Raw genomic sequence first — 25214 nt, 5'->3', positions numbered from 1 at the left:
TACTAGAGGATGTCAGCCGATCAGCTTTTACCTTCCGATTATCCCGAGTTCGACTGTTTGTGACACTTCTATGGTTTGGTACACTATCACTATAACATGAGAGATGTTAGATATATATTTGATACTTAAAATTTGCTCGAAATTAGATAGTACTCCCTCTATCTGAAATTACTTGTCGCAGAAATGGATAAAGATGGATGTATGTAGAACTAAAATATATCTAGAAACATATATTCCTATGACAAGTATTTTTAAACGGCTTTGTCTAAAAAAAAATAGGCACTGCATTACGTTGATTTTCTTTTGTTTCTATGTGCGTAGCATATATTCCCCCGCCTGAGATCTTGTTTGCGTTGGGTGAATACGATTGGACAAACGAGCTGCTAGTAGTGTTCTTGCTGATGGCAACGCACTGGATCCTGTGATTAGCAACCGTATTTACTATTACTAGTGGAACCTCGGTATTGAAAATTTGAACAACGGGGATGTAGCTCAAATGGTAGAGCGCCCGCTTTGCATGCGGGAGGCACGGGGTTCGATCCCCCGCATCTCCATTAATCATTTTTTCCCGTTGGTGTCGATCTGTTGGGCTGTAATAGTTTACTTGACCAATTTGACTCTCAATTCTTTTTAGCGCCCACACGATGCGGCCCGTTTATCCATTATGTATAGTAAAAAAAATAACAACGACAGACGTAGTATAATCATGTTGACGTAAATCGCCTACGCGTGGCCATCCATGCGCAATCATGTTGACCTATTGTCCCGGTTCGTGAGGGCCATTTGTTCCGGTTTTCGAACCGGGACTAAAGTGTCGGTACTAATGTCCTAAACCTTTAGTCCCGGTTCTTGCATAAACCGGGACAGATGGGCCTCCACGTGGCTGGCACGCGTGAGCATCTCACGTGCTGGGGGTTTTGTTTTTTTTTGAAAGGGGAGGGAAGGGTTTGGGGGTTTTGGAGGGTTAATTTAGGTGTTTCATATACTGTGTTGGCATGCTAATTAATAGAGAGAAGTGTCATTTCTTATCTCCGTGCTTGATCGACACTACGTACTATACGTATAGACAGGACTACACACGCTAGCTAGTTAAGCAAATGAAGAAAACAGAAGATCGTTATGAACAGATGCATACAAAGAGAAGTGATATCGACCACCTCTCCTTCTCTGAGAGATTGGTCGAACAACAAGTTCTCGTATATCTATCCGACGCTACTGGCTACATATATACAATATAAGTATATTTTACAATATAATCTCCTAATTAAAATTGAACCATGCAGGGTCCACATAGTATTCTCCGTCTTTAGCGATCACGTGGTCAAGAAAGAATGCCGCCAATTCCTCTTGAATTCCTCGCATACGATCTGGTGCTAGGAGTTCATTTCGCATCCGAAATATCTAATTTAAAGAAGGGGGTCAATACATATATATGAATAAATGAAACTGAACACAAATGATGGTAATAAAATAAAATTGTGAATATAATTATTTACGCACTTCATATTATTTCTCGGAGTAGCCCCGCTCACAGGTCGTGTGGCGGATGGACTCATAAATGTAGTATCCACAGTAATTAGTCCCTTCTTCCTGCCACAGCCACTTTACAAGAAAAAGAGGTCAATCAAACTGATAATTAGCAAGCATGCTAAATGGTATTGATGAAACTAGCGCTTGAATCACTAGGAGATGCATGGAACATATATGTTACTATAGTACTTACTTTCGGGTGTCTCAACTACAGCTTCTTTGACAGTCCCGGAGTTTTTGAGGTGAATTTACTACAAACCCTGCCAGACAAAAAAAACAATTACTTGATATCAGGAAATGAACAAATTGAAGTTGCCGATATGGTGCGATAATGATAGATTTAACTTACTTCTCTAGAATTTCAATCATGTCTGCGTACTTCTTGGGATCTTTTCGTCTCGAGTCTAAGACGGTTACCAGTCCCTGCTCAAGCGTAATCTCTAGGAGACTATAGTGGAACCTGCGCACGCATGCATAACTCATCAATTACATTACTATAACCTCGACTAATAAGGGAAACCGAATGTGCACAAGACAGTAACACTCACTCGAAGTTGTAAGGGAAGAGTATTATAGCTTTGTTTTGATTTAATATAAACGATTGTAGCAGCTTGGCCTCGGTATCTTTGACCTGAAATTTATCCATATATGCATGTATGAGATTTGTGTTAATGAACCCAATATCACCGATTTGTCTTTTCTTCAATTCGGCGATCTTCAATCTGCATAATATAGTGAGAATAATTAAAGATACATCCAATGAAAGAACTGACCTATATATAGACTTAATGACAAAAGTAGTACTACTTACAGGGAGTAGCAAGTGATAATTGACTTATCGAGGGCCTTTAGATTGAAAAACTTGAAGAACTCCTCAAATGGAACATTCAACAGATCAATTCCAACGAGGTCATGCTCCTCTTTAACTCTGAGCGTCAAAATATTCCTCCCCCCAGACTCTCTGCAGGTTTTCATATACCAATCATGGAATCTTCGCATCATCGTTGTTAGAGATTTTTCATATTTGACGAGAGGCTTCCCGTACACGTATTTGTGTTCGTCCACCTACAAGTAATCAAAATGTGCATCGTCGGGCGGGTAATCTCCAAGATCGTTATAACCGGGCACCATCACGCCCGGATGATTCGCAACGACGCTAGACACCTGGAGCGGGGGGAACAATTGGTTCGGTTGTTCGCCGAGCTGGGCAACTTTTCTCCCAGCTCGTAGTTTTGCTAACCTTTGATCACTGATAGTACTTCCCGACCGCTCCGCTTCGATAAATGACATTGTAAGAATGCGCTCATAGTTGCCTTTCGCCGGATACTTTGGTGGTTTCTTCAGGGCAGCCAGAGTACGCTTTGCTTTTACCGGATCTATCTTCTCCTCCGGAGGTGGATGTTTTTTTGCTTTCACCCCTTCAAAGAAGTTCTTCACTTCGGCTTCCACGATCTTCGTGATTTCCTCCTGGCTCCTCTCTTATGGTAACTTCTCTGGAGTCTTCAGAGAAGGACCGTATCTGTATTGCCTGCCTCTGCCTGTAGTGCTAGATGCCGGAGCATACGGAGCGGCTGCGGCTGTCTTTCCTTTCTTATGAGGCGAAGCAGAAGGATGACGCGTCGGAGGAGCCGGAGCGGCGGCGGGTCTCTTCCGCCCTTGTTGACGAGGCGGAGAAGGAGGAGGCAGCTGGCTGCTCGGGCGCGCCGGCGCAGGAGGCGGAGTGCCGCCACGCGCCGGAGAAGGAGGCTGAGTGCCCTGATCACTTGCCGGAGGATGCGGAGGAGGAGGTGGAGTGCTCTCACTCGTCGTCGGAGGAGGAGGAGGCGGAGGCGTCCACTTCGGAAGGTTGATGAGCTCCTTCCGCCATAGCCATGTAGTCTTCAGAGAAGAACCCAGCCGAATCTCCCCTTCACCCGTAGGGTGGTCAAGCTCAAGGTCCTCAAATCCATCCGTTATTTGATCCACCATCACCCTAGCATATCCTTCTGAAATCGGCTGGCGGTGGTAGGTTGAGCCAGGTTCATTAGGTATAACAGAGCCAACAACCGCCTTGACTTTAAATGTCATCCATCATGTCATAAGGTGGCAAAGTTGAGACTCTCTGATAGCATCCACGGGGTAGCCCGTGAAGACAGGCTCCAGCTGCTGAGTCTACTCGGTAGAAAGCACGCTGCTTCTCCGCTGAGATGGCGGGGTAGCTTCAGGGGAAGCTTCGACGTGTCGTTTGCTGCGATCTTCTTCTCGTTCCTCTAGCCCTTGTACCCTTTCGTGCAGCGCCTGTAGTTGGCTATGCTCCACTTTCTTCCTCCTCTCGTGGGTTTTGTAACCCCCTGCATCCGGAAACCCAACGTTCCACGGAAGGGAGCCTGGCGTGCCTCGTGTCCGTCCATGGTGCTCAGGATTCCCGAGGGCCATTGTGAGCTCGTCCTTCTCTCTGTCTAGAACGAACGTCGTACCTTGCTGTGATGCGGCGATATAGTGCCGAAGCTTCGTGACGGGTATTCTCAGTTGCTCTTTCGTCCAAACGCACTTCCCTGATACAGGGTCCAAGGATCCGGCAACCCCGAAGAACCAAGTCCGGCAACGGTATGGCCATCTCAATGTCTCTGGTTCGACCCCTTTAGCAATCAAGTCATTCTCAGCCTTGTCCCACAAAGGTCGGGCTTTGAGGTAACCACCTGACCCCGTGCGATGGTGATGCTTCTTCTTCGCAGCATTTTTCTTGTTTGTCACTGACATCTTCTTACTCTTTTCTGATGTATTGTGCGCCACAAATGAGGGCCATTGATCTCTGATCTTCTCAAAACGGCCGGTGAATTCTGGTGTCTTTTCTTTGTCGACAAACGTTTTCAGCTCATTCTTCCAGCTCCTGAATAGTTCTGCCATCTTCTTAAGAGCATGAGACTTGATCAATTCCTCTTTAACTGGCTTCTCTGGATCCTCCTCTAGCGGTAGGGTGAAATTTTCCTTAAGCGTTGTCCAAAGATCTTCTTTGTGCATATCGGAGACATAAGACGTCGGCACCTCAGGGTCTTCCTTCTTTGGTTTTAACCATTGCTGGATACTGATCGGGATCTTGTCCCTATCAAGAACCCCGCACTGAGCACGAAATGCAATCCTTGTCCGGATGGGTTCAATCGGCTTGCCATCGCGTGCGATTGCTGTGATCTCAAACCATTCATCCGAGCGCAACTTTTTCTTCGGACCTCGTTTCTTTATCGAAGTTGAGCTCGATCCGGAGGGCTAGAGAAAAAAGAAGAAAGACGAGAGTTAATTAATATGTGTACATATGAACACAATGAATGCATCAATTAACTAGTCAGCACAAGCTTAACTAATATATATATACCTGGCCGGACTCGGTTCGGTCACCGAAGCCGTCATCACGGTCTCCTTCTTGTACCTCCATTGGGTCACCGGAGCCATAATGTAACATAGCCCTCTTCTTGTACCGGCATTAATGGGTCACCGGAGCCATCATGAACATAGCCCTCTTCTTCACCCGGTCCTTCCTGACCATCGGTGTCTCTGAGAAACGACGCAACGACAACACTTCCTTGTGCGATTATCTCCCCCAACATCGCTTCTGTTGCTTCGTCTCGGGAGTGATCCATAGTTTCTGCAAATATTTACAACACGTCAATTATTATTCAAACATGGTACAGATGGATATATATTAGTGGCAAACATAGAACTAGCTAGCTAATCACAATAAGGAATCATGTTAGTGGCCTCGACGCTGCTTCTCTAGGGTTTGGGTGGCCTAGACAACGCTTCAAGGGTTTGGGGTGGCCTCGACACAAGGCTTCAAGGGTTTGGGGTGGCCTCGACGACAACGCTCTTTTAACTTGGTAAATTTGGGTGGCCTCGAGAGAGTTTGTCGAGTAGGGGCACGGCGGGAGGGGGTAGGAGACCAACATCGTTTTTTCTCTAGGGTTTGGGTGTCCTCGAGAGTTTTGGTCGAGCGAGAGGGCCGAGGGGGGTGCTCCCGTGGTATAAGTTATCACGGTCGAGAGTGGGTATATATATCGACCGCCCCTCATGTCGAAGTTATCCAGTTTTTGCTATAAGCCTCTCTACTTTCTCGCACATGCTATGTGGGTGAAATGATGATACCATGCCAACTTGGAACCTTTTCAGAGTTCATTTCAAATGCTTTTCAATTTCATGGTCTTAATGGCAAAAAGAATTATCATAAAATAAAATAAATAAGTAATTAGAAACAAAAAAATAAAAAATAAGTATTTTGTTGTAAGGAGAAACAAAACAAAATAAGCTAACTAAAAAAATAAACAAAACAAAAATAATGGAAAAAAATAAAAAATAGATGTTCCTCTCCACGTTGTAGCCGCGGCGGAGCTTATAAACAGGCTCGGAAGCCCTTCGCTTGGCGAGGTGGGACTAAACATTCAACCGCACCACGGCTGTGGCAGGCAACCGGTACCAATGCAATAAATAAATAAAACAAAAAAGAAAACAAAAAATTTGGGAAAAAAATAAAAAATTGCCACCAACTGGGCCACCACGGCTTGAATACGACTAGAAACCCATCCATGGGCCAGGATTCAGGCCCGCGGTAGCCGAGAAGGCCCATCAGGCAAAGCATTAGCAAGTAGTCCCGTAAGCCTGCAGTGGAGAGGAGCTCGAGAGGGGTGCGGCAGTGGGGCTTATAAACCACTACGCGCCCCTCTCAACTAGCGAGTTGGGACTAAACTTTGGCCGCGACGCGGGCAGCACAGGGGCCTTTGGTACCGGTTCGTGGCACCAACCGGTACCAATGCCCACCCTTTAGTCCCGGTTGGTCTCACCAACCGGGACCAAAGGTCACTTTTCAGCAGCCCAAAGGGCGGGAAGCGGCACCAACCGGGACTAAAGGGGGCATTTGTACCGGTTGGTGCCACGAACCGGTACCAATGGCTTTGCTATATAAGCGAGCTATTGTGAAAATTTCGTCAGTTTCTTCGATTCCTCCGACGACGACGCCACGCTGCCCGAGCTCGCCGTCGTCGCCCCTGCCCCCGACCACGCCGTCGTTGCCCGGCCCGACCACGCCGTCGTCGCCCCTGCCCCCCGACCACATCGCGCGCCCTCGCCGTGCCTCTACCGCGCCCCTACCCGCCCCGTCGACGTCGTCGCCGCCCTTTGCCCTGTCGATCGCTGTCGCCCCTACCCCGACCACGCCGCCGTCGCCGCCCTCTACACCGACGCCGACACCGTGCCTCTCCTTGGTCGGGCTGGCGCCACCCACCCTGTCCTCTCCTTTGTTCATATAAATGATGACTTGTTTTTTGCATTTTTATAAAAATGTATATATGTATGTATGTTCTCTGTGCATATAAAAGTTAGATTTTTAGTACATTTGGGTACATTTTAGGTTAGTTTTATCTATATATGTTCTCTGATTTGGTACATTTTAGTTTAGTTTTATCTATATATGTTCTCTGATTTAGTACATTTTAGGTTAGTTTCATTTTTAGAAAAATTTATATATTTAGGAAAAGAAGGAAGAGCAGGAAGAAGGAAGAAGGAAGAAGAAGAAAAGGTTTTATATATGCAAAAGTTACATTTTTAGAAAAGTATTATATATAGCTAGGAAGATAACGAAGAAGAAGAAAAAGAATGAGAGGAGAAAAAGGAAAATAAGAAGAGGAAGAAAGGAGAAGAAGAGGAGAGGAAGAAGAGGAGAAATAAATAAGAAGAGGAAAAAAGAAGAAAAAGAAGAGTAGAAGAAGAAATGAATAGAGATTTTCTATTTTTTTCTTCTTTCTCCTCTATTCCTTTCTTCTTTTCCTTTTTTTCTTTTTTTTCCTTTGATTGCTTCTCTTCTATTCCTTTCTTCTTCTCCTCTTTTTATTTCTTCTTTTGTCTTCTTATTTTTTATCGGGTATGTCGTTCTCGATATACCCCCTCCCGATCGAACTTCAACACGAGGGGGGGTACCGATATACCCCATCCCCGATAACATTATTTTCCCATGTATATGTATGTCGCGTCGTTGTCGATATAACCCCCTCCCGCATAACTTCGACATGAGGGGCGGTCGATATATATACCCACTCTCGACCGTGATAACTTATACCACGGGAGCACCCCCCCCTCGGCCCTCTCGCTCGACCAAAACCCTCGAGGACACCCAAACCCTAGAGAAAAAATGATGTTGGTCTCCAACTCCCTCCCGCCGCGCCCCTACCCGACAAACTCTCTTGGGGCCACCCAAATTTACCAAGTTAAAAGAGCGTTGTCGTCGAGGCCACCCCAAACCGTTGAAGCGTTGTGTCGAGGCCACCCCAAACCCTTGAAGCGTTGTCTAGGCCACCCCAAACCCTAGAGAAGCAGCGTCGAGGCCACTAACATGATTCCTTATTGTGATTAGCTAGCTAGTTCTACGTTTGCCACTAATATATATCCATCTGTACCATGTTTGAATAATAATTGACATGTTGTAAATATTTGCAGAAACTATGGATCACTCCCGAGATGAAGCAATAGAAGCGATGTTGGGGGAGATAATCGCACAAGGAAGTGATGTCGTTGCATCGTTTCTCAGAGACACCGCTGGTCTGGAAGGACCGGGTGAAGAAGAGGGGTATGTTCATGATGGTCTGGAAGGACCTGGTGAAGAAGAGGGCGTTCATGATGATCTGGAAGGACCGGGTGAAGAAGAGGGCGTTCATGACGGCTCCGTTGACCGAACCGAGTCCGGCCAGGTATATATATATTAGTTAGGCCCGTGCTGACTAGTTAATTGATGCATTCATTGTGTTCATATGTACACATATTAATTAACTCTCGTCTTTCTTCTTTTTTCTCTAGCCCTCCGGATCGACCTCAACTTCGGTAAAGAAACGAGGCCCGAAGAAAAAGTTGTGCTCGGATGAAAGGTTTGAGATCACAACAATCGCGCGCGATGGCAAGCCGATTGAACCCATCCGGACAAGGGGTGCATTTCGTGCTCAGTGCAGGGTTCTTGTTAGGGACAAGATCCCGATCAGTATCCAGCAATGGTTAAAGCCAAAGCAGGAAGACCCTGAGGTGCCGACGTCTTATGTCTCCGATAAACAGAAAGAAGATCTTTGGACAACGCTTAAGGGAAATTTCACCCTACCGCCAGAGGAGGATACAGAGAAGCCAGTTAAAGAGGAATTGATCAAGTCTCATGCTCTTAAGAAGATGGCAGAACTATTCAGGAGGTGGAAGAATGAGCTTAAAACGTTTGTCGACAAAGAAGAGACACCAGAATTCACCGGCCGGTTTGAGAAGATCAGAGATCAATGGCCCGCATTTGTGGCCCACAAGACATCGGAAAAGAGTAAGAAGATGTCAGCGACAAACAAGAAAAATGTTGCAAAGAAGAAGCATCACCATCGCACGGGGTCAGCTGGTTACCTCAAAGCCCGACCTTTGTGGGACAAGGCTGAGAATGACCTGATTGCTAAAGGGGTCGAACCAGAGACATTGAGATGGCCAGACCGTTTCCGGACTTGGTTCTTCGGGGTTGACGGAACCTTGGACACTGTATCAGGGGAGTGCGTTTGGACGGAAGAGCAACTGCGAATACCCGTCAGGAAGCTTCAGCACTATATCGCTGCAGCACAGGAAGGGGCATTCATTCCAGACAGAGAGAATGACGAGCTCACAATGGCCCTCGGGAATCCTGAGCACCCTGGACGGACACGAGGCATGCCAGGCTCCCTTTCGTGGAAGGCTGGGTTTCCGGACGCACGGGGTTACAAAACCCAGGAGAGGAGGAAGAAAGCGGAGCATAGCCAACTGTAGGCGCTGCACGAAAGGGTACAAGGGCTAGAGGAACGAGAAGCAGATCGCAGCAAACGACCTGCCGAAGCTTCCCCTGAAGCTACCCCGCCATCTCAGCGGAGAAGCAGCATGGCTTCCACCGAGTCAGTTGGAGCCTGTCTTCACGTGCTACCCCGTGGATGCTATCACAGAGTCTCAACATTGCCACCTTATGACGCAATGGATGACATTCAAAGTCAAGGCGGTTGTTGGCTCTGTTATACCTAATGAACCTGGCTCAACCTACCACGGCCAGCCGATTCCAGAAGGATATGCTAGGGTGATGGTGGATCAAATAACGGAAGGATTTGAGGACCTTGAGCTTGACCACCCTACGGGTGAAGGGGAAATTCGGCTGTGTTCTTCTCTGAAGACTCCATGCCTATGGCGGAAGGAGCTCATCCACCTTCCGAACTGGACGACTCCGCCTCCTCCTCCTCCTCCGGCGAGTCAGGGCCCGCCTCCTCCTCCGCCTCCTCCGGCGAGTGATCAGGGCACTCAGCCTCCTTCTCCGGCGCGTGACGGCACTCCGCCTCCTTCTCCGCCTGCGTCGGCGCGCCCGAGCAGCCAGCTGCCTCCTCCTTCTTCGCCTCGTCAACAAGGGCTGAAGAGACCCGCCGCCGCTCCGGCTCCTCCGGCGCGTAGTCCTTCTCCTCCGCCTGGTAAGAAAGGAAAGACAGTCGCAGCCGCTCCGTCTGCTCCGACGTGTAGCAGTACAGCCAGAGGCAGGCAATACAAATACGGTCCTTCTATGAAGCCTCTAGAGAAGTTACCATACGAGAGGAGCCCGAAGGAAAACGAGAAGATCGTGGAAGCCGGAGTGAAGAACTTCTTTGAAGGGGTGAAAGCAAAAAAACATCCACCTACGGAGGAGAAGATAGATCCGATAAAAGCAAAGCGTACTCTGGCTGCCCTGAAGAAACCACCAAAGTCTCGGACGAAAGGCAACTATGAGCGCATTATTACAAAGTCATTTATCGAAGCGCAGCGATCGGGAAGTACTATCAGTGATCAAAGGTTAGCAGAACAACGAGCTGGGAAAAAAGTTGCCCAGCTCGGCGAACAAGCGAACCAATCGTTCCCCCCGCTCAAGGTGTCTAGCGATATCGTCGCTAATCATCCGGGGATCTTGTTGCCCGGTACCAATCCTGTAGATTACCTGCCCGATGATGCACATTTTGATTTATTGGAGGTGGACGAACACAAATACGTGTACGGGAAGCCTCTCGTCAAAGATGAAAGATCGCTAATAACGATGATGCGAAGATTCCATGATTGATACATGAAAACTTGCAAAGAGTCTGGGGGAGTAATATTTTAACGCTGAGAGTTAGAAAGGAGCATGACCTCGTTGGACTTGAACTGTTGATGGTTCCATTTGAGGAGTTCTTCCCCTTTTTCAATCTAAAGACCCTCGATAAATTAATGATCACTTGCTAGTGCCTGTAAGTAGTACTACTTCTGTCATTAAGTCTCTATATATAGGCCAGCTCTTTCATTGCATGTATTTTTAATTATCCTCACTATATTATATGCAGATTGAAGATCGTCGAATTGAAGAAAAGACAAATTGGTGATATTGGGTTCATTAACACAAATCTCGTAGATGCATTTATGATTAAATCTCAGGCCAAAGATACCGAGGCCAACCTGCTACAATCGTTTGTATTGAATCAAAACAAAGCTATAATACTCTTCCCTTACGAATTCCAGTGAGTGTTATGCATATTCGGTTTCCCTTATTAGTCAAGGTTATAGTAATGTAATTGATGAGTTATGCATGCGTGCGCAGCTTTCACTATATTCTCCTAGAGATTAAGCTTGAGTAGGGACTAGTAACCGTCTTAGACTCGACACGAAAAGATCCCAACGAGTATGCGGACATGACTGAAATTCTAGAGAAGTAAGTTAAATCGATCATTATCGCACCATATCGGCAACTTTGTTCATTTCCTGATATCAAGTAGCTGTTTTCTTTGTCTGACAGGGTTTTGAAAAAATTCACCGCAAAAACTCCGGGACTGCCGAAGAAGCTGCAATTTAGACACCCGAAAGTAAGTACTATAGTAGCATGTTCCACGCATCTCCTAGTGATTCAAGCGCTAGTTTCATCAATACCATTTACCATGCTTGCTAATTATCAGTTTGATTGACCTCTATTTCTTGTAAAGTGGTTGTGGCAGGAACCAGGGAATGATTACTGTGGATACTACATTTGCGAGTTCATCCGCCACGTGACCTGTGAGCGGGGCTACTCTGACAAACAATATGACGTGCGTAAATAATAATATTCACAATTTTATTTTATTACCATCATTTGTGTTCAGTTTCATTTACTCATATATATGTATTGACCCCCTTCTTCAAATTAGATATATCGGATGCGGAATGAACTCCTACCAGCAGATCGTATGTGAGGAATTCAAGAGGAATTGGCGGCATTCTTTCTTGACCACGTGATCGCTAAAGACGGAGAATACCATGTGAACCCTAATCAGTTGAATTTTAATTAGGAGATTATATTGTAAGAGATAATTATATTGTATATATGTAGCCAGTAGCGTCGGATAGATATACGAGAACTTGTTGTTCGACCAATCTCTCAAAGAAGGAGAGGTGGTCGATATCACTTCTCTTTGTATGCATATGTTCATGACGATCTTCTGTTTCCTTCATTTGCTTACTAGCTAGCGTGTCTAGTCCTCTCTATGCGTATAGTATGCAGCGTCGACCAAGCACGGAGATAAGAGAGGACACTTCTCTCTATTCATTAGCTAGCTAACACAATATATGAAACACCTAAATTAACCGCCCAAAACCCCCTAACCCCCCCCCCCTTTAAAAAAACCCATCACCTGAAATGCTGACGCGTGGATGCCTTTTGGTCCCGGTTGGTGTCACCAACCGGGACTAAAGGCCCCCCTGCCCGGGCTCGCCGCACAGGCCACGTGGAGGCCCATCTGTCTCGGTTCATGTAAGAACCGGGACTAAAGGCCAAGAGCATTAGTAACGACCTTTTAGTCCCAGTTCCGAAACCGGGACAGAAGACCCTTACGAACCAGGACAAAAGGCCCTTTTTCTACTAGTGTGTGTTGCATTAATAGGGCTTTTATCTCACCACATTCCAGTTTTGCAGTGCCCTTATAATGACGAGTGTTTCATTGCAGATTGTGAACCCGCACAACAAGGACATTCCCGACATCCCCGGGCTCGCTCCACCGGTCAGCAGAAGGCTGTTGTCCACCGTAGAGGGCAAGTGAGTATCCACACAACACATGTGTAAAATTCCCGATGAGGCGCCCTTGTGCGGTCGCTTGGAAGTTCCTTGCATCATGCCGCGCACCCTGTTGTAAACTTGTAATGCTGTATGAAGTATCAATGATAATATCTCTTGCTTATTTGCTTGCAGAGTACCCTATGATCAATTTGATCTCGATAGTGCATACATGATATAAACAAATATGGTTCTAGCTTTCCGCCTTATTGCTGTTGTTTCTATTAGTGTTGAAGTGCAAAATTCCTGCCTAAGTCATTTATATGAGTGTGACTTGAGGCGTTAGGTGGTTATGAAGATGGAAATAACATCTACTCAATAATCAATTGTAATGCATGTGTCACTCCTGAATTAGTAGACAAGCATAATGTGGGATTGAATAATCCTTGTCGGTTCCGACTTCTGTTACATTTACATGTTTTATTTATGCAGTATTGAAATGATTAGGTGAGAATAAATGGAGGCAAAATTTACTGTTTTTGGTTTGGGCCATTGCTTGAACTGAACCTTCAGCAGTGCCATGTAAGCTAGGCTGACTTGACATTAGAATGATCGGTGATTTCACACTCGCACTTTGACATGCACTCTGGCATGTCATGCATTTTGACGTGTGTTTAAGAAAAAACTTGCATTTTATTTTTCTCATTTTTTGTGGAAAACTTCAAAAATCAATGGCATAATGATGGATTGGTTTTGAAATTTGTGAGATAGTGCTCCATATATGAGAAGGTTAAAGGAAAGCACTGCTAGAATTTAGAATTTTTAAATTGAGATGTCGCTTTGACTGTTCTGTCGTGTACTACTTATTATTTGAACAATACACTCGCAAATCTCGAATTTGGGGGTACATCTCCTCGCACGCAAGTGGAAGAAATTCCTCGCCCTCAAGTCCAACTAATTCAGGACATTCCTATGTCTAATCTAAATAACTAAAATAAATATTGTTTATGCCTAATCTTACAATGCTACCAGGCGATTCCTGGAGTGCCTAAAATCAAAGATAAGTACAACCCTGCAATGTGGATGCTTGAGGTTAGTTCAGTTGCTGCAGAAGTACGCGTGAGTATGGTTCTTATCAGTTTTCTTTTTGAGAATGGTTAAGCTCGGTTCATATGCATCATGATATTTGTCAGCCATTATTATTTTTCCAATATTGTTCATCATTGCTTGCCTGGCCCGCCCTGTTGTCTCTCCCACTCTGTGTCTGCCCAACAGTCGCACTAGGCCAAGACGAGGACGAAACCCCGGCCAACGTAGGAACGGGAGCAACAGTATGTTCAGCACGGATCCATGATACTAGACTGATGCTTCCTCTATTCAATCAGTATTTTTTTAGTTCAACGAATTTTCAAGGAGCCATTTGCATTCTCAACTGTAATACGTGGGAGATGGTTTTTTTAGTTCACCTCATCGAAAGATAAATGCAGTAATTTTCAGACTACATGATGCATGTTGTTGCAGAAGATATAAGGGAGAAGTAATTGTACTTAAATTCAGATATCTTACATCTTTGTCGCCCCCATCTCCATCGTTCTCGACACCCACTATAATGGAATCGGTGATCCCCATGAGACCCCAAGGTTCCCCCATGCTGCTTCAAAAAACTCAAAATTTTCCTGCTGCACTGACCGTTCTGGCCTTCATAGGGGTCCCTCATGTTAATACAATGCATCTTTTTAGGCTTATTTTCATTAGGCTTAAGTTTCTAATTTCTAGGGTAGCTCATTACTTGTGTATGCTAGATATCCATTGTTTCCATCCCATATTAACTGGTTGACAACCTAATGAATGAGGAAATTTATTTGATTACACGTGTGTTGCACGTGCACTGTTACTAGTATTTGGAAGGTCAAAGTTCCACTTAAAATTAAGATCTTCATGTGGTTTGTTCACAAGGGGGTTATTCTAACAAAGGATAATTTGGCAAAACATAACTGGAAAGGTAATAGATGCAGCTTCTGTCAGAACAATGAAACGATTAAGCACCTCTTTCTTGATTGTCCTATGGCTAAACTTTTATGAGGATCGCTTCTTATTGTTTTCAACATCAAGCCACCTAATAGTTTAAACACATTATTTGGGATGTGGTTAAAGGGGGTTGATGTTAAAACTGCTAAACTTATCCGAGTAAGAACCTGTGCACTTTTATGGGCTACATGGAATTGTAAAAATGACTTGGTATTTAACAAACATCAACATATTCACTTTTTGCAGGTCATTTTCAGGGCTATTGCCTTGATCCGCACATGGTCATTACTCACTCATGTGAAAGCCAGGGAGCCTATGGTTACTGGGTGTGTCCGATGAAAGGCTATCTTCAACCGGTTTCGATGGCGTCATATTAATAGATAGGTGGTTAGTCATCTAGGCCTATGTGCATCCCTGGTTGTGACGCTTTAGATGCCGTGTATCTTTTTCTTTTTCTTTTTTCGTTTCAAATATTTTATACTATTCGATGACTTGAGATCGTTTTCAATATATGACCGCATGCATCCCTCGATGCAGAGGCCGGAGCTACGCCTCCTTTTCTAAAAGAAAAGAAAGCCTTGCATCTCTGTATGAGTGCGACTAATCTTTTTTTTTTCGTTTCTGCAGAATAAGCTTACTCCAGATGTGGAAGATCAGCTGGAGAGAACACCGTTCCAAAGATGGCAACACCGTTAATGTTGATTATTCTTATGCTGCAGTTTCAACTGCATCTGATCGATAGATGTATTGTACAGAGGTCGCGTCAATGAATTCGGATCTGGGAGAGTATGTATTTTACGTCTCTACTTGCAAGGAATAAAATTACCACCATCTAAATAGAGCTCTATCGTGAATGGTTGGGTGTTATGGCCGTCAAAGAAGGTTCAGTGATAGTAACATGTGAATGATTTTGATCAAATCTTGAGCCAGCATAGCTGTAAGTAACTTACATAGGAAAGGTGCAATAATCTAATTGGGGCAAACCAGGTGTCATCTATTTTTGAATCATACACTAATCTGTGGATTACTGAACCAAACTTCAGACAGATGGATAATATATTCTCCTTTTAAATGAAAAACCAGAGACATTTTGATATATTGATTGTCAAGGAAACGAACAGTGTACAACATAACATGCAGATCAAGAACATACTCCCAAAACAGAGGATCAGCCGGGCAATACCTCAACTCCTCAAGGCGATGCTGAATTCAACTGAGTTCGTGGAAGACCAATGCAAGGGATGTACAAAGCAGGACACCAACTCTCCTGCTTGGCAGCTGCGATGTTAGGCTACACGATCACAATTCGAACCCGGCCGAGTGTTCCTTTCGAAATCGGAGCCTTTTAGCTTGCAGTGTTAGATCTTTCTGTCCAACAGCGGTCTTGAGTTAGATCCGTTCAGCTGGCAGTTCTGCATCTTCCTGTCCAACAGCAGTCTTGGCTTTGATCTGCTTAATTGGGAGGATTTTTCTTAGAAAAGGCTTAATTGGGAGGATGGTGTCGCCTCTCCATCTATACGGAGGGTCGGCGATTATTGTGCTTATCTTGTCGTCGATTTCACATGGCTCCAAGCTAATAGCCGTGAGCTGACTGCAAGCGCTTCTCCATTCCCTCAGGTCTCTCTTATTCGACATGGCTCGACCAAGCGTGCATAAGGCTAGGGGCAAGCCTCCGCACTGTGCAACCATCTGCTTATGATACACAACCCAAGTTGCAAGTAAGTCCTGGAGCAATTGTTGCAACAAAAGTGGTATTTTCTAGAATGTAAAAAACTAAATAGCCAGACCTAAACAAAATACACAAGTATTTGATCAGCATACCTTCTTTGCAATATGATGAACTTGAGGATGATCGTCGATGATTCCAATCCCAACCTTGTCTTTGAAGATGCTCCATGCATCCTCTTTTTGCAAACAATGCATCTGGATGATGTTGGTGGCATGACATCCCATAAGGGCACATGCAGCCTGACTCCTTGTCGCGAAGATAATCTTCTGCCGCCTATGCGATAATATTGGCACACCAACAGCCCACCAATTAAGGGGCTCTCTTATGTCATCCAATAATAACAAGAAGCTCTTGTACTGAAGATACTTGAAGATATGTGTGGCTCGGGACAACTCATCTAGTGATGACATCATGGCCAAATCAAAGCCTAGATTGATGGCGATAGCATGTTGCACATTGTTCAACACAGATCCGGTTCCAGCCCCAACAAACATAATGTGGTCGAAGCCACTTTTACCTGTGTAAGAATCACGCACGAGCCTGAGCAGAGTTGTCTTGCCCACCCCTCGCATGCCCCAAATCCCCATCAATAGGGACTGGGTGTCGTTGGCCTCAATGAAACATCCCACCTTCTCAGAGCAGTTTATTTCAGGCAACTCGTCATCTTCTAGGTACTGTGGCTGGTCAGGGAAGATGGTGCGCCGTTGCAGCTGCAACACCTGTCTCTTTGCATCGCTCCGGGGAGATAGATTTTCCTTTTGTGGCAACAAAATATCAATCTCATCATCCCTATTGATGATTGCAGGCCAACCTTCACGGTAGAGTTCCCAAGCCTTTTCTTCGTTGAAGCACTCCATTCGAATGATATTTTCACGGCGACATTTCATCTTGTGACACAAGTACATGTTCCGTGTTGTTAACACAACTTTACGCCATTTTTTGTGTGCCGAACCACTCGGGAGGGAGACCACAACCCTCCCCAGTGGAAAGGGGATGCCCACAACTCCCAAATCAAGATACTCCCACAGTTCATCCAACAGCAATAAGAAGCTTGTATCAGTGAGGTGGTCACGGATGATATTTGCTTGGGAAGTCTCATTGTGCGTTATAGATAGTCCCATACTAGTGGCAATAGCTTCTTGCACCTGACTAACGGTACATCCAATGCCAGCATGAACAAACATAACTTCTAAGGAATGGTGATCATCCTCTGAACGAGAATCACTAATGAGCTTGAGAAGGGATGATTTTCCCACACCACCCATGCCCCAAATCCCCAGCAATCCGTCAGAGTCGTCACCTGTATTCTTAATGAAACCAATCACCTTCTTCATGTAGAAGTTCATTGTTCCCTGCAAATTATCTTCCGGGTGCAGTAAGCTGTCTCCTTGAATGAGGAGACTATTGGCCTTGTTGAGCAGCTGCCGTGCTTTCTTGCCTAAGTAATTCAAGTCACACAGAGCATACGCAACCCCAATGTCTCCCTCATTGTGTTGCAACTCGTCCACACTCTTCAGCCAATAAATGCATTGTTCAGAACAAGGGAGTAGATCCAGATGACGAATGGCCATTTGCATCAGACATAGCTTCGCGACTGCAACAGCAAGATCCTCCACCACGTAGCGATAATAGAATATAACAACAAGAGTATGACCGTAAATGCCAAAAATGGAGCCGAACGTATTCGCAAGGACGTCCCGTGCTACTTCTGGAATCATCCCATACATCCGGATGATAAGCATAACAACAGAAACGAAAATTATGCTCCATCCTACTAGGTAAACCATTCCTGTAGTCGTCCCATACATGCTGTTGATGAGTATGAGAGTAAGAACGAAAATGATGACCCACACTGCTGGGTTCATCTTCTTCAAACTGCTTGATTCTCTTCTCTCTCCTCTCAACATTCGCGCCTCGTCGACTTCAAAGGGCTTCATCTTCTTCAAACTGCTTGATGCTCAGAGCGTTCATACATTGGCATAGGCCAAAGCGCCGAACAAAGCATTCTGCAATCAAATAAGCAGATTGGCAAGCTTGGACAGAGGAGGCGTGGGAATTTTGCGAGAAAAAAGGGACAACTAAAGAGACGTATATGCAAGAAGGAAGGCAGGTAATACTTACGTGCATCAGGAACGTTCTTGGGAGAAGATGAGATCTATGTATCCAACCTAGTTCTTGAAACTCTAATGTCTATGGTGACTTGCTTATTTTCTCACAAGAGAAAGGTGATATGCTTGGTGGCTTTTGTGTTATGGCTGGTTTACTTGAATATGTTACCAACTGCTCCTGCTGCATGATTTGTTCTGTACAATGTACGACCAGGTCTCGATCGTGCCCTTTGCATTCGGATGGCCGGAATATGGCATTAAGCCAGGCTCTAGATTAATGAAGCCAGCCATGCATGCTGTAAAAATAAAAAATGCTATCAAGAAAGAAAGAAAGCCTGGCATGACACTGACCTATGACCGGCCGGCGAGCTAAACAAAAGAGGGAAACAAGGCCTAAATAACGCCTGTAGGAGGCATTGTTTGGTTAGGCCAGATTCGGCTGGGAACAGACTGTAATCCATCTGTAATAAACCAAAATCGCTGAATATGGCCAAAATATTTTCTGAAACCAATTTTTTAAAACCAACTCTGAGGCCTGGTCGACAAAACCAATGTGCCGCCCAAATATATGCTGGGCCATTAAGTAGCTTAGCCTAAGCCATGAAGAAGCTGTCAGGACGAATTGTATTTTGTGTTTGTAATTATTGTATGTCTATTTGAGATGCTGAAAAATAATTTGTTGTTCATTTATTGCTACAGAAGGTGCAACATTCATTTTCCCTGGAATAATTAATTATGCAGCGAAAGCCTCGGTTTGTCCGTCACAACCTAACCACCGGGCTAAAACCCAAACTGGTATCAAGCTGTGCTTTTTCTAATACAGTGGTGCCAAGCCGCTACTAACAAGAAGAATGCAACAATTGGAAGTAGCAATAGATGTATAAACTCTCCTTTAAGTGCATAGTCTACTGTTTGCAGGGCCCTATATTTAAATTTGATTAACAGAATTTAGAGGAGAGTAAGGAGTAAGTTTGCAGAAGATGGAGCTTGACGCAGCAACATGGATCAGCATTGCTGCTATCTGTGCTTCGGTTCTCGTGGCTATCAAGTGGTGGAATCCCATAGCAGTTTATCTTGGATACTCCTTCGGCGTTCAGCTCCATGTGGAGGATCTTGGAAGAAAGGTGAACATGCTGACCGCGATGCAAATCGACCTCCGCTCCCAGGATCCCTTGCCATCTTCTGAAGAGCGCATCAGATGGCTCCAGGGCGTGGACGAATTGCAAAACAAAGAGGAAGAGATCAAGATTAGGCTTGACAAGTACAGCCTATCTTATTTTAAGAGGTGCTACATCGGTAGGGAAGCCCACAGGGAGCTCAACAAAGCAAATGAACTCATCATCCAAGGCGACAAATTGATGCCAGAGGTAAAGGCAAGCCCACGTCCTGTCCGCCATGTCCAGCCACAAGAGCTGCAAGCTCCATTGCCCGGGATGGAGGGCTCGTATAATAAGGTGCTTGATTTCATTAAGGACAATAATGCACAGTCTGTATTGCTTGGGATTTGGGGCATGGGAGGCGTGGGCAAGACAACCCTTATCAATCTGGTAAGTGATTCTCGTTCGAAGTATCATGATGATTTCGCCGAAGTACTGTTTGTTCAAGCTGGCAAGGGATGCTCTACAGTTGCTGATCTGCAAAAAGCTATCGCCATTAGTATAGCAATACCTCAGATAGGCAACCAAATCTCCCAAGCAAATATCATTCATAACCACCTCAGAGATAAGAGCTTCTTATTGTTGGTGGATGATCTATGGGAGGATCTTAATCTGGACGAACTAGGCATCCCCTCGCTTGATGTAGTACAGCCACACCGGCGCAAAGTTGTGTTCACAACTAGAAGCATGTATGTGTGTAGCAAGATGGGATGTTGCTGCCCTAAGGATACCATCCAAATGAAGTGCTTGAGTAAACAAGCCGCGTGGAATCTCTTTGCGCAAAAGGTGGGAAGTAAAATCTTTGATGATAAGAAAATTCATAATCTTGCAAAAGAGGTTCGTTCCACATTAACTCCAGCCCAAGTCAATGATGTTACTGAATTTAACTAGTGTAGCATTTTTATATAATAGTTTGTCAATGATAGTGGAATCATTAATTTAGGTTGTAGAAGATTTAATTGATCAGTGAAATATACATTGTCTACATATGCACTAATGATCTTCTGGTAATTTAATCATTTATGAGAACATAAGATGATAAGAGAGGCCAACAAAGTTTTTTTTAGTTGAGGCTGCCAAAGTTAGAATGTGAAAGCTGATTTTGCTGAAGTAGTTTCCACTACAATATTTTTTGTGCGTACTCTGCTATGTTTAGATCACAAATAGTCATATTTATGGATGAATTTTTGTATGTGTACATGATAATAGCTTGACTTACATCTGTTAGGAAGTATTAGTATTAGTCTAGGAGTCCTTATTAGTATTAGTATTAGTCTAGGAGTCCTTATTAGTCTATGTTTACTTTCCTTGCACCTCAAGTCATGTGTAATATATATATGACCCTTGGGCCTTCAATATAGACAAGTTGCTCTCCTAACATGGTATTAGAGTCTTAGGTTTTTTTTTCGCACGCGCAACTCGTGCTCCGATCTTCTCCACGCAGCCGCTGTTCGTCTAGTAGCTGCTGCCGATCTCCTTCTACTCTCGACGAGATCCCGAGCGCCGTTGTTTTCTCCCGTCGCTCGCCAGATCGAGGCGGTTCCCTCCCGTGCCTCGAGCGGCTCCCTCCGCGTTTCTCCCGTCGCTCGCCAGATCGAGGCCGATCGAGGCGGTTCCCTCCCATGCCTCGAGCGGCTCCCTCCCGACCAAGATCGAGGCGGTTTCCTCCCCACAGCCAGATCGAGGTGGCTGCTTCCCGTCCGCCAAATCGATTTCCTCCCGATCCAGTCGCTGGACAGGGGCTCGAGGGTCTCATCGGGAGGAGCTGTCTCCCCTGGACTGGATCGAAGCAGCTCCAGGGTCCCATCGGGAGGAGCTGTTTTCCCTGCAGCCACCGCACCAGATCGAGGCTCGGCTACTTCTCGCGATCCGACTCGGATCTGCCTCCTGTTGCAGCAACCGGCAGCCGCCGCCCCAATCCCGTCCTGATCTCGATTGGATCCGGCTTGCTACTGCTGATTCCTAAAAAAAAAAAAAAAAAACTTTCTGCTGCTACGTGTTGCTGCTAGCTGCTTCCTCCTATACGTGTTGCTCCTAGCTGCTTCCTCCTATACGTGCTGATGTTTCCTGCTACTACGTGTTGCTTATGTCCCAGTTGTTCCTAGTTTTTTTAGTTCTCTTTATTTTTCGCTGCGTCCACCAAATCCGTTGATATTTTGTGTTTTCTCATGCCATGCGAGTCCACCATAACTTAGTCCGTGAGCCTTTCTCCGGTCATGATCCTTTCTATGCAACTTTTGTGGCCTATTTGCCCTTGTTGTTTTCTATAGGATTTTCTGGACTTCTTTTGCATTGTCGATCTACGTCCATCATGCCTTATCCGCCGAGCTTCCTTCGCTGACGGTTGTCGTGGACTATGATTTTCTGCACAATGCTTTATTCCTCTCGATGTGCCATCTTCTTTTGACAACCCATCTTCTCCTGATACTTTTGTTGTATCTTCATGTGATGCGGTGTCTACCTCTGATGTGTCATCTCTTCGTTATCTCCTTCAGCGACTCGACAAGTTTTGAAGACTCTTCATGCTACGACGACACTCTCAAGACGCGGATTTGGATTATCATTTTTTTTAGTATTACACTTCTTCAAATCCAATGCTATTGCATACGCTTTGCATTTGAGGGGGGTGTTAGAAAGTATTAGTATTAGTCTAGGAGTCCTTATTAGTATTAGTATTAGTCTAGGAGTCCTTATTAGTATTAGTATTAGTCTAGGAGTTTTTATTAGTCTATGTTTACTTTCCTTGCACCTCTAGTTATGTGTAATATATATATGCCCTTGGGCCTTCAATATAGACAAGTTGCTTTCCTAACAACATCCAGGATTTTTAAGAACTAAGAAAATAGAAAGTGAAGAGAGAGAGAGAGAGAGAGAGAGAGGGTACTGGTAGTTGGTTGCGCAATTTAATTTCCTAAATGCTGGATGTCCTATATCTAAACCCATTTGGTCTGATCAAGTGCTTGTACATTTCAAATTTTCTCAAAAGTCACTATATTATAATGTGATGAAGTGTGAGCACATGTAAGAACTGCGTACAAAAATATGTATATATTGTATCACGTACCGCAGAGGCGCAGACACATCTATAAAGCGCTGGTTTGCTATGAGACAAAGTTTTCTAATATATATGTCATTTTACAGCAGAAGATTTCACTGACCAAACTAACGATTCTTTGTAGAAATAGAAAGGTTTCCAAGGATATAAACATATTATAATTCTTTAAAGCTAATTAAACTATATAAATTAATATCTTTAAACAATGGGTTTAACTTAAAATACTACTCTCTCCGTTTCGGTTTATAAGTCCGGCACGTGTATCTTGGTCATCAATTTGACCAACTTAATAAGAGGCATATATTACAAAAATATATCATTACAAACTTTAGATGTTCTATTTTCTAATGATATAATTTTTTATGTTAAACAATATATTTTATATAAGTCAAATTGACGATCTAGATACACGTGCATGTCTTATAAACTGTGATGAAGGGAGTATATGCATATAAAGTAGGCCTTTTGTGCCTGATAGTGGTGTCTGCAGAGCAACGTTTCTGCCTATGATTGTAGTACAATTTTATTTTCTTCTAATTGCATATGTATAAGACAATAACGTAGCTTAACACATCCACTTTGTACAACCATATCTTACTTATGTAACTATATATTCGGCAGATAGTTGAGGAGTGCAACGGCTTACCAATAGCTTTATGCACACTCGGTAAATTTATGTCGCCCAAGGAAGATCACAGGGAGTGGAGAACCGCCAGAGATCTGCTGAGGAATTCAAAACTCCATGAAATCACTGATACCCATGAACATTTATTCGGACATCTACAAGAAAGTTATAATAATCTGACAGCTGTTATGAAGAAGCGTTTTTTGTTATGTTCTTTATGGCCTGAAAATAACAACATACCAATGAAGATGCTTATAAGGTGGTGGATAGGACTTGGTTTGTTACGTGGTCCTAATGCTAGTGACGTCGGTTATACCCTCATTAATGACTTAGTGCGTGCATCCATGTTGGAAAAAGGTGACACCAGCATTGACTCCACAGAAAATTCACATGTCAAGATGCACACCATGATGCGACTGATGGCTATTTGGATTGCAAATGAACGTGGATACAAGACCAAGTGGTTACAAAATTCCCCATATAGAGCAGCCTTGGCCGAAGAGAACTGGCACACTGTGGAGAAGGCTTGGGTATCAGAGGAAGATACATCAAGATGGTGTCAATGGTCTTCCAAGGTTTGTTTCCCAAAACTCAAGGTGTTGGTGGCTCAACATATCTTCCCTCTTAAACTCATTCATTCCTTCCGAAATATAACCTTTTTAGACTTGGAGGGGACGAAAATAATCGAATTGCCTTTAGAGATATGCTCATTGACCGAACTGCAACATCTCAATCTTTCTGCAACAGCAATTGTTCTCTTGCCTCTACTACTGAGAACGCTTTCAAAACTCAAGTACTTGTATATCAGAAATAACATGGTTCTTCAAACAATACCAGAAGGGCTTATCTTAGGACTGAAAAGTCTTCGAGGGCTAGATCTTTTCCATACTGGTGCTAGTTTCCTTAACGTCCTGCAAGAATTAGCAAGATCTACCTTAGATCTGGATATGCTCGGCTACACTGTGCAAACAATAGGAGACATAACACAATTGGGACAATTGAAAAGGGTGTGTACACAGGCACTCTGCATGGACCACTTTGAAGACGAGAGACATCCAGATATTATTGACTTGCAAATTTTATCTGAACTACAAGAGCTACGAGAATTATCCATTGTAGAGAGCTCTCACAGTCAGAAGGTATTGGTATCTGAAGGTGGCCCTAATTGTGATCAATGGCTACTCCCTTACTTGGAGATCTTTGAACTGAACAATCTTCTCAGGCTAGAGAAAGTGAAGTGGAAAAATGCAGGGATGGAGATCAGAGTGGTTAGTATCTATAAATGTGATAAATTAAAAGATGTGACATGGGTTCATCAGCTTAAATTGCTTGAGCAGCTCACAGTTGCGCGCTGCAAGGAAATGGAAGTGTTGATTGAAACTGGAGAATCATCACAAGGTGTCAGTATGAATCGAACGGCGACAATAAATTTTCCTCAACTAAAAAAGCTTAAATTGGAAGAGATGCCCAAGCTAGCCATAATATGCAAGCAAGCTTGTGAATTTGAAGAGTTGTCTTACATTTGTATAACTCAGTGCAACAAGATGAAGGATATCCAAACTCATAAGTACAAGCACGATATGATCAAAATAGATTGCAGCGAAGAATGGTGGAATCAGACTTGCTCGGGGAGATTTGTTCCCTACTTTGCTCCAACATTTTCCTCCTAGTGAGACAAGGAGAAAATATATTTTGTAAGTCTTTTGGCCTCCCTTTCATCCTATAATCATGAAAGTGCTGACAAGCTGTCAATTATATTTCTCATGGATTGACCATCTATAAAATGAGTACTGGTGGTACCACTTCACCTTTGATTATATGAGGAAATATTGCATTTAGAGACTTGTAATATACTCCACATTAATAATATGGGTACATGATTGTTTGCCTATCAAAACCATTTCTAGTTTATGTTTACTACTATCTTGTATCAGTAATTATTCTCTTAGCGTCAGGAAAACCAATACATTTTTT

The 25214-nt window shown here is 44.2% G+C and overlaps 2 protein-coding genes and 1 non-coding gene across 3 annotated transcripts; 2 read left to right on the top strand and 1 right to left on the bottom strand.

Moving 5' to 3' along the window:
- Positions 1-481: 481 nt before the first annotated feature.
- Positions 482-554, top strand: TRNAA-UGC. The gene has a single exon. It is a non-coding gene; the product is annotated as a tRNA-Ala (tRNA).
- A 15401-nt stretch (positions 555-15955) lies between these two features.
- Positions 15956-18022, bottom strand: LOC123442232 (probable disease resistance protein At5g43740). Its single transcript, XM_045118282.1, has 2 exons — positions 16388-18022; positions 15956-16255 (listed from the first exon to the last, which is right to left on the bottom strand). Exons 1-2 carry the CDS (start codon positions 18020-18022, stop codon positions 15956-15958), a joined length of 1935 nt encoding a protein of 644 aa, XP_044974217.1.
- A 1323-nt stretch (positions 18023-19345) lies between these two features.
- On the top strand, positions 19346-24910 carry LOC123442231 (disease resistance protein RPS2-like). Its single transcript, XM_045118281.1, has 3 exons — positions 19346-20397; positions 23237-23751; positions 23884-24910. Exons 1-3 carry the CDS (start codon positions 19384-19386, stop codon positions 24908-24910), a joined length of 2556 nt encoding a protein of 851 aa, XP_044974216.1. The 5' UTR covers positions 19346-19383.
- Positions 24911-25214: the final 304 nt, after the last annotated feature.

This window comes from Hordeum vulgare, chromosome 3H, assembly GCF_904849725.1.
Source record: "Hordeum vulgare subsp. vulgare chromosome 3H, MorexV3_pseudomolecules_assembly, whole genome shotgun sequence".
NCBI classification, from domain to species: domain Eukaryota; kingdom Viridiplantae; phylum Streptophyta; class Magnoliopsida; order Poales; family Poaceae; genus Hordeum; species Hordeum vulgare.
This window is presented reverse-complemented; position numbering and strand designations above follow the sequence as displayed.